This window comes from Solanum stenotomum, chromosome 12, assembly GCF_019186545.1.
Source record: "Solanum stenotomum isolate F172 chromosome 12, ASM1918654v1, whole genome shotgun sequence".
NCBI classification, from domain to species: domain Eukaryota; kingdom Viridiplantae; phylum Streptophyta; class Magnoliopsida; order Solanales; family Solanaceae; genus Solanum; species Solanum stenotomum.
In genome coordinates this window covers 21,726,230-21,735,685 of record NC_064293.1, presented here as the reverse complement: position 1 = coordinate 21,735,685, position 9,456 = coordinate 21,726,230, and the positions used below count along the sequence as shown (strand labels likewise).

At 37.4% G+C, this 9,456-nt stretch overlaps 1 protein-coding gene across 1 annotated transcript in view; it reads left to right on the top strand.

The window, feature by feature from the left end:
- Nucleotides 1-754: 754 nt before the first annotated feature.
- LOC125847223 (uncharacterized) overlaps nucleotides 755-9,456 on the top strand; it is a 923,078-nt gene continuing 914,376 nt past the window's right edge. The window contains exon 1 of the mRNA XM_049526888.1: nucleotides 755-1,135. Coding sequence (XP_049382845.1) covers nucleotides 823-1,135 — 313 coding nt within the window. The 5' untranslated portion in view covers nucleotides 755-822. The remainder of the gene's footprint in view (nucleotides 1,136-9,456) is intronic.

Here is a 9,456-nt window from a genome sequence, read left to right as displayed (position 1 = left end):
TTATTATTTAACCAAAGAATAAATATGTAACTAAAAATCTTGTTAGCTTTTGGTTGAAAGCTAACAAGATAGTTACAATGTAACTAAATACTTTATATATATTTGCATTGTGGCTTATTTTATATATATATATATATATATTATTATTATTTTAAATGTAAAAATAGTGATTAACTAAGAAGATGACACGTGTATAATTAAAACTGATTTCAATTTTTTCCACGGATTGTTGTATATATAATTAATTGTTAATTGATTTTTAAAGAGCAAAAAATGTGAGATTAATTGTGGCGCTGACACCTAAGCACTATCACCTCTCCTATTATATAATATATATATATTTATATATATATATATATATAGATTATTGATGTAAAATAACCTTTAAAATATTGTGTTTCATCAAGTTTATGTGTTTAGAGTCGTAAGTATAAAAATCCAGTTTACAATACGATCAAAGTATTAGGGTCTGTTAGACCATTTCACCTATTATACATTAAATATACATGTATGAAAGGTAATGTATAAAAGAGGGTTTAAAAATGTACTTTTGTTATTTTATATTCCATCGTGAATAAGTTATTGTAAGATTAATATTACACCCATAAATAAAAATACTTATCTCAATTATAATTATTAATCATGAAATTAGTTATCCCACATTTTATAACCAACTAAAAAGTAGTAAAAACTTATCTAATTAAAAATATAGCACAAAAAGACCCCTTAAGTCGACTAGGGTCAAAAACTTTTTGAAAGGAGCTTTTAGTAAGGACCCGTTCTATACCAACAAAAAAAATTGCCACGCCAACGCCGCTTTGAATGGTTGAGTCGTGCGTCGGGCGACCATTGTTTTTAGTGTTGGGTTCTGCTTGTGTTGCTGCTACCAGGGCTAAGCTGTCAATTCGGTTCCGCTCTAAAGTTTCTTCCGTTTTCTCCCTGCGAGCTATGGCAAAAACCACACCGTCGCAGTCGCCTTCGCCGCCGACGCCAAAGAAACTGAGGCACGATATGGAGTTGTTCGGGGACGTTAGAGTAGACAACTACTACTGGCTCCGTGATGACTCTCGTTCTAACCCAGAGCTCCTCTCTTACCTCCACGAAGAAAATGCTTACACAGATTCTGTAATGTCTGGTGCGTATTACTTTCTCAAATTCCGAATAATTATACTCCTATGAGAAATCTGTCTCAGCCTTTAAATTTAATTATAGACAGAAGATAAATAAATAAATAGCATCAAGCAGCTGCAGGTTGCCCAAAAAAAAAATTGAGAGGAGACTGAGTAATATTTCAAACTTAGGTTTTTGAGTTTGTTCCAACATTGTTTCAAATTTTTATTCTCTGTATGACTTAGGAATTGATCTAGCTCAGTTGGATTTGTTGTTCCTGATTTGGTTGGTTGGAGGTCAACTGTTCAAAGATTTCCAATATCTAATATTTTAAGTGACAGGCTCAAAATTCAAATTGCTTATTATGTTAACCCTTGTGTTTCAAATGATGATGTATATATTTTTTAAAGTTTGTCCACGAATAAAAGTCCCATGACACCGTTTGAAGCAAGGTAAATTTGCCCCTGCATTATTACTTTATAAAATAAAAATAAAAACTGCCCCTGCATTTGTTACTTTTGTTCATGAAATATGTATATTATAATACTCTTGCATGTTTTAGCTCTTGGTATTGAAATGTTTATGAAACATAAATTCTATAGATTTGAAAATCAGCTTGGATTAATTTTAAAGTTGATAATTTCTTATAGGTAAATTTTCTAACTTAATAACTGCTAGAATGGTAGCTAACACCATTCTTTGATTGATTATTCATGATATTTTTTTATTTTTTTGATAGTGGAGTTAAGTCCCACGTCCATATAATAAAGATGTCTTTGGATGGATGGATTTAGTCCTGGTATTTCAAATTCGTAAGATTAAATCCCTTGCACCTCTTTGGATATTAGTGTCAAGCCCCAAATATATAAGACGTGCTGTGCTACCAACACATGACCAGCTAAACCTTGCCGAGCGAACCAAAATTGAATACACCTTCATTAACACACAAAGGAATTCGTTTTGAAGGTTGTAAGGAACAACACTAAGTTTGAGATAAAATGCCCCCCTAGCACTTTTCCCGAGGATATTTCGTTTAACCTTTCTTCAATAATATTTGCCTTCCAAAGGGATTTTCCTACAGCCTAGGCCGAACAAGCATCAACCCCAACAAAAATTTCTTAGCATATGTGGTGATGGATGGCCACACAATTTTACTTTGTAATAGGTTTTGAATCATATGATATTACTAGAAATGCATCAAGAACAGAGGTATGATATGACTGGACAAAACGAGGCAAAACATGATTAGAAGAACTTATTTTAACCAGAAGACAATGGAGTGGATATGCTATGCTTTGAGGGATGCCTCGAGTGTGAAAGGGAACTCAGTGTGCCTGTTACCATTCTCAAAAAAAAAAAAACTCAGTAAGAAGATTAGAAGTTTCAGGATCATTTCTCATAGTTCTTTTGTGGAAGAAACTACAACAAACAGGGGCTATATATAAGCATCATAAGCAACGAAGGGAAAAGGAGATCAGTAATCATCATCCCTGAATTGACATTCAATACAAGATGGACATTACTGTTGAAGTAGAAAACATTTATTACTTTGAGAAATAGAGGAGAAAAATATTATCGAATTGTATTTACATTATTATACTGAGCCCTATTTATAGACATTACATTACAATATTTTCCATGTAGATTACTATATACAATCCTATTCCTATTTCTATTCTAACAATTACAAAGCCTAGAGGACAATTACAGATACTCCAAAAACTACTGAGTAAGATCTTCCATATCCAGAAACTGTCAGAAGAAATACATAGACATAAGGAAAATAAATGAAGATTCAGTCCAGGAAAAGAAGGGGACCGTTCAGATCTTTCGAGGACCCAGTTCAACTCAGTTCAAACTTTAGCAGGAATGTTGTTGGTAGTCTTCCTATAAAATCACCGATATCCCCACTTTATCAGAGATTCGTTCGGTGGGCTAGTTACTCTTAGAAGCAACAACGTGGACTCAATATCTACGGAATGGGTTACAATAGATTCCTCTTTGAGTTTGGTTCAAAGACAATGTCAAGAAGAGAATGGTTTTGGAAGCTTCATAAGTTCAAGTTACGTGGACTTGATAGTACTTTTGGAATTTTTTTCTCTCTCTTGGGAAATGGGCCTATCTTTTCATCTCTCCTATTTATGCTGTCAGTGATTATTACATCAACATTATGGTTGAGAAAATCCTTTTTGATAGCCCTCTGGTACAGGGTAATCAAGAGCAAGTATGAGGAACTGAACACATGGGTAACTAAAGAGGTCAATACCCCCTATGATATTAGCCTTTGGAAATCCATTAGAATATTCTGGCAAATTCTAAGTAATCAATTAACGGTCAAGGTTCGAAATGGCAAAAAAACAAGTTTTTGGGTTGATAAATGGATGGGTACTGCGAGCCTTAAAGATCTCTTTCCTAACATCTTTGTTTTGGCTCAACACCAACAGAAAACTATTGCTAAAATGTGGTCACCACAAGGATGGAATATGATCCTTGGAAGAAACTTGAATGACTGGGAAATTCCCCGAATGATTAAACTTCTCAAGCTACCGGAGAGTTCCCGAGGAATCCAAATAGGTGAGGATTATTTGTGGTGGCATGGGAATACATGGTGAAGGAAGGATATAAACTAACAAGTCTTAGGGAGAATCAAGTCTTTAAATGGCCTTGGAAGCAAATCTGGAGAATCAAAGTGCCACAAAAAGTGGCATGCTTCAAACCCTCAGGGGTTGGCCTGCTGGCAATTGACTTGAGCCTTGGGGTTTGCTCCCTTTCAAGGTCTCAAGTTCGAAACCCACTGGGTGCAAACAATTTCTGAGGGCCATCGGACTAGGTAAAAACCTGAATTAACCGTGGTGCACTTGCGGGAAACTCCTTGCCGAGGGCCTGTGCACCCCCGGGATTAGTCGGGGCTCAAAGAGACTCGGACACCCGGTGCAAATCAAAAAAAAAAAAAAAAAGTGGCATGCTTCACCTGGCTGCTAGCCAATGAAGCAGTTCTGACATTGGACAATGTGGCCAAGAGAGGTATATCTCTATGCAACAAATGCTCCTTATAGTAAGACACCTCTTTCTACACTACAATTTCACTGACCAACGGTGGCAAATTTCCTTAATCTCAAAGGCATTTCCTGGAGTATGCTTAGTAAGATTGATGAGACTCTTTTCGGTTGGGAGGAGGCTGGAGTTGGGGCTACAAACAGTGAAAGATGGAGGATGATCCCTGCTTGTATGATGGACTATATGAACAGAGAGAAATGATAGATGTTTTGAAAATAGGAACAACAACCTGCAAGAAGTCAGGCTTAAATGTATTTTGTTGTCTGTTTTTGGTGTACAAATGTCTACTCCAATGAGATTGAGTTAATCATAGATGTTTTAGGATCCATCTAAATCTTGGTTTAGCTTTGGAAAGACTATAACCTTCTTCTTCTTTTTTGTAAATATGGTTTTTCAGTACTATGGTAGTACTGACTGAAATGCAATTGTTACTAGTGTCAAAAAAAGAATCCTTGTTGTTTGAGGAGATAAATAGTTCGAGTTTGTTGATAAGCGAGGATTTTGACAGATGGTTCATACTTATTGAACGTAATAAGAGATTCATTAGCAGGTTAAAAATCAACCAAAGGAATTTGCATTGGGTTTGTGAAGCACTTAAGCAAGTTTCACTTGTTACAGGGGATAGCAGCAGGAGATGGGCAAGAAGCATACATTCATTCACAGAGTTTTTCAGAATTTCAATATTTACAGTCTTTTCGTAATGATGGAAGCTCGGCTCAGAGAAGATCTTGTGTCTTCTGGGGGAAGGAAATGATTAAAGATTTCATTTAGCTGAGGTCGAGCCAAGTCATATATGGAGACTGCAAAAATTCTTAAATAGACAGAAATTCAGTAGTTGCTACAAGGAGTTTTAAAACAAAGAAAACATCTCCTGTGGAGCTTGATTACACCCAATTCCTCTGTAAATATCTCATTGGTTGTTTTAGTGGCCCCTTCAACATGCGTCCGAATCCAGAGGTGGTACAAAAATGGTTCTTAAATAGGTGGAAAATAACTGCTGGTCTTAGGGTGTCTCCGATCGACCACAATTAGTTTCCATTCGATCTTCCATCAGGCAGGAAGTTATCAGAGCAAAGGCTTGGACTAGTTCTGGAATGGAAGAACACTATTGCTGGAGTGGTGGTCTCCCTAACGGGATTTGAAGTGACGAATCATAGAAATGAGAAAAGATGGATTAAAGCTTTTGGTATTTTTCTACGCGGTTGGAGTTTGGACACATCAATCCGTTGGTGATCTATGTGGTGGCTGTCAGAATAGACGATACAAAAAACAAAGCACAAATGTTTTGGGCTCGTATCTATGTTGAGAAACTAAAGATTGAGATACCAGGGACCTTGGATTTGGTCGTGGGAATAAGAATTAACAATGCACAGATTCGAGTATCTAAAGATAAAAATATGCTAAGTTGAGGGTCTTGTGTCGTAGGTCACAAGTTCGAGCCTTATGGCTAGCAAACTATGTTCAATATTCAAGTGGAGAAGGATAGAGGGGCGGCGGACCCATCATCCCCCAAGTTTCGAAAGCTGCGCTTGACCCAAACGGTTTTCTCTAGACCGATTTCTCAGAAGATGCCCCTTAAATAGGCAACCCTTACCAGTGCCTTTATTATTACTTATCACATAACAATTCTTACATTTATAATTTATAAATACTCCTCGCATAACAATCCCTACATTATTCTTCGTGGATCAATAAGTTGCTCATTATCCGAAGCAAAAACAATGAATTGGTCTTTTTTTTCCCAATCATTGGATAGAAGGGAAAGACAAATAGTGAAGATGCATAAAAAATTGCTAGTTTACTACACTATAATTCATGCATTACTAGTCCTTGAGCTGAACAACACCTATGTTTTTTTTTATTTTTGAAGAGATCATTAATAGGCATTAACGTAGATGCAAAATATTACAAAAGTACAGGTAGTAATGGTAGCTCCAATACAGAAGATTGGCTAAGCTGGCTAAAAATACCCACAAATTTAGCTGGGCAATTTACAGGGTTAAGGAAGTTCTAGCGGAGAGATTAACTAGACATCTGGCCTTCTGAGGTATGTGTTGGATTGAGATTCCATTAAAACACCTGTGATTCGTCTCATTCTATATGCACCAAAAAATAGTCGCTGGTATAATCCTTCATATTTTTTAATGGCTTTATCAACTCTACAAAACTTCCAACATTCATAAGATTCTTTTGGTGACTGAGGCTGTACCCAACATAGTCGAAAAGTAGACGAAAAAGTTCCAGTCCTACTGCAACTGTGCAATGAAGAAATAGGCGACTGGTAGATTCCAGTTTTTGCTGACTCATGTAGCATCTATAAACCAGCTGAATGTTTCTTTTGTTGAGATTGTTTCGGGCCATTTAGAACTGTACTGGCAAAGAAAATCACCTTTTGAAAGTTGATCAAGGAAGTGGAAGAAGAATTTTTCTTTGATTTGTTTTCGAGGGCCAACTTTCATTTTAATTATGGGGTAGGCTAGTTTTTAGTTTCTATTGCTTTTGTACGCATTACCAGTTAACAGTAGAAGGATCAGTTTCTGGGCAGATGGAATATTAATTAAAGCACTCACTTTAGCTTTCTTTGTGCAAGAGATGCTAGAACAGTAGAAGGCTAGAATGCACCAAACTTGATCTTTTGAGTTTTTTCTGCAATGCTCGTATAGAAGTGTTGTAGAGCCCTTGCAACCATTTAGTTCAGTTGAAGTCCCCCCTAATCTAACTCTTCTTGTAGAGTTTCCCTTTTACTTTGGAAAATAAAAATATTCTCCTCTGTCTGTTAATATCTTATAATCTCTGAAAAAAGACAAATGTTACCTGCAATTAGCATGTGCTTAGGGTATAATATAAAAGTTAAATGAACAGGGATGTGTAGAAAAGAGAAGAATAACGACCAAGGATGGAGAAGAAAACCGTGTTTCTACATATATATCTAGATGTTTTCTCTTGGTTTGGGTCCTTCGATGTGTACCATGTTTAAGTAATACATAATTCAACTTGAGTTCAATTTCAGAGTTCGGGTTTGGACTTAGTAGTAAGCTTTCTGTAGTGTCCAGCTTTTTAGGTCAAGATTCAACTTCAAGTTCCATTACACGTCAACTGTATCATCCACCATACTTTTTGCTACTATGCCTTTGAAGAACTAGTGGTGATGATCTGAAGTCTATGAATTATTTTAGAGTTTGAGCTATGGGTGTTTTGTCAGAGCACATCCAAAGTGTGTGTGAAGGAGATAGAGAGGCGAGTAATTTCCTTGTAATGTTGAAACTGATAATATTTCCCTTACTGTGCTACTGATCGATTATAAAAGTGTTCTGCTCACTATAGTCTCTAGAAATTGTGAATTGCCTAGCTTCTTATGAATGTCATTGTAATGCTTACATGTTTTGAAACAAGCAAGAGGTTGAAGCTTGAGAAAACTCTACTGCCTTTACTCCGTTATTTTATGTTCTTCAACTGCATGCATTTTGGGAAGTTCTTTGAAAGAAAAATTTGCATCTTGCAGAAACCAAAAACTTCTAAAATGCTCTCAGGCACATTTCCCAAAAACTCTCTCTCCTACTTCCTAGGAGAGAGAGAACCCTCTTTCCGGTAGCTCGCCTGAGAACCACCATCTCTCTTCTTCTTTCACAGCTATCCCCGTCTGCTATAGTTTACTTCATTTTCTTTTCTGTTCCTGCTCTCCAACAGACATGGGGGAAAACAGAATATATTTCAATGCGGGATTCAAATCGTTTGATATTACAAGATGGAGTTCAGATGGATCTGTTTGGTATGAATGGGTGGAGAGGAGTCGAAGGATGATGAGAAGATCAACTGTTAGCAGCAAGGTGATGGAATGGATATGTTTCTTGCTAAGAGAAGCATCAACTGATCAAAAGAAGAGCGTAAGGAGGTGGACGTTTGCTGACAGAAAAGAAGAGTACTTTTGTACAAGGAAACATAATGAATATGGGAGATATATAACCATTATCTTCTTAAATGCTGGGGGAAGATCAGTAATTATCATTCCGGAACCAGTCTTGAATGCTGGATGGTATGACTTAGCTTTTAAGATAGAGAATTTCATTAAATGCTCCAAAACACAGGTACTAGCCAATACCTCAAGACTAGCAGAATCCAACTATCCATATTCGAAGGCTGTGTGTGATAGTATATGGATTTCAAAGGGCCATCGAGAAACAAAGGTGGCAAACACAGCCGATAGGCAAAAGGATGGACTGTTGAAGAGGTGCCTCGTTGGGTATCTGGCCAAGGCAATTAAAGAAAAACCTTCTCTATCTGAGTTCAGAAGATGGTCATCATCTGAGTGGAAGAAGACCTTTGGGGTCTAACATATATGAGCTATATGGAGATATGTTTCTTTTTGAATTTCCCAACAGGTTCATGGCAGAACAGACACTGCAAGGCCAATGGAAGTGGAAAAACCTAGGTTTTAACCAAGAATGGTGGAGTCCGGTGCTTGGTTGCCTTCCAAACACCACGATAATCAAAGAAACTTGGATCAAAGTCGTGGGTGTTCCTCTACACCTTTGGACGCACCAAGTTTTCAAAGAAATTGGACAACTTTGTGGTGGCTGGACAGCTACTGAAGAGGAGACAGAGTTGGGGAACCACATGAAATGGGCGAGGATTTTGGTTGCAAACGATGGCAGAAGCATACCACAAGAGGTGTCAATAGCGCGAGAGGGAATCAGATACCATTTCCCTATATGGGCTGAAAGCAAAGTGAGGTGTGAAATGTCGCTGGAAAAGGCTTGTTGTACCACTGGAGAAGACAGTCCACTGGAAAATCTAGGTTAAACTTTGGACCAGAGGGTAATACAAAGTAATGTCAATCTCTGTGATTCAGTAAAAAAATCCCTTAAGGGATTTTTGTACAGAAGAACAGGTGGGGAAGGTACATATGACAGCTGGAAAGGGGGAGTTAAATAAGTCATGTGAGAGTCACATGCCTTCTTTAATGAAGAACTCAGAATTGGGCCTACAGAGGCCCAAGGAAGGGTATTTAATTGAAGTGGAAGGGGAAAATGGGCCTGATCAGGCAAGTTTTGTTATTTTTAATAAAATAACAAATTCAGCTCAGCCCATACTCAATAGAGACGGACTTCTTGATGACATGGAATCCCACATCTCTCTTCCAATCATGCAAGACATAGAACAGAACACTTTGCACGAGATGATAGTGGCGAATCAAAGTGAGAAATTGGTGGAAAAGCCTCTGCAAATTGCGGAAGAAACAACTACACAAAGAAGTTTTGAGGGGGGATATGAGAAGGGGGGGGGGGGGGG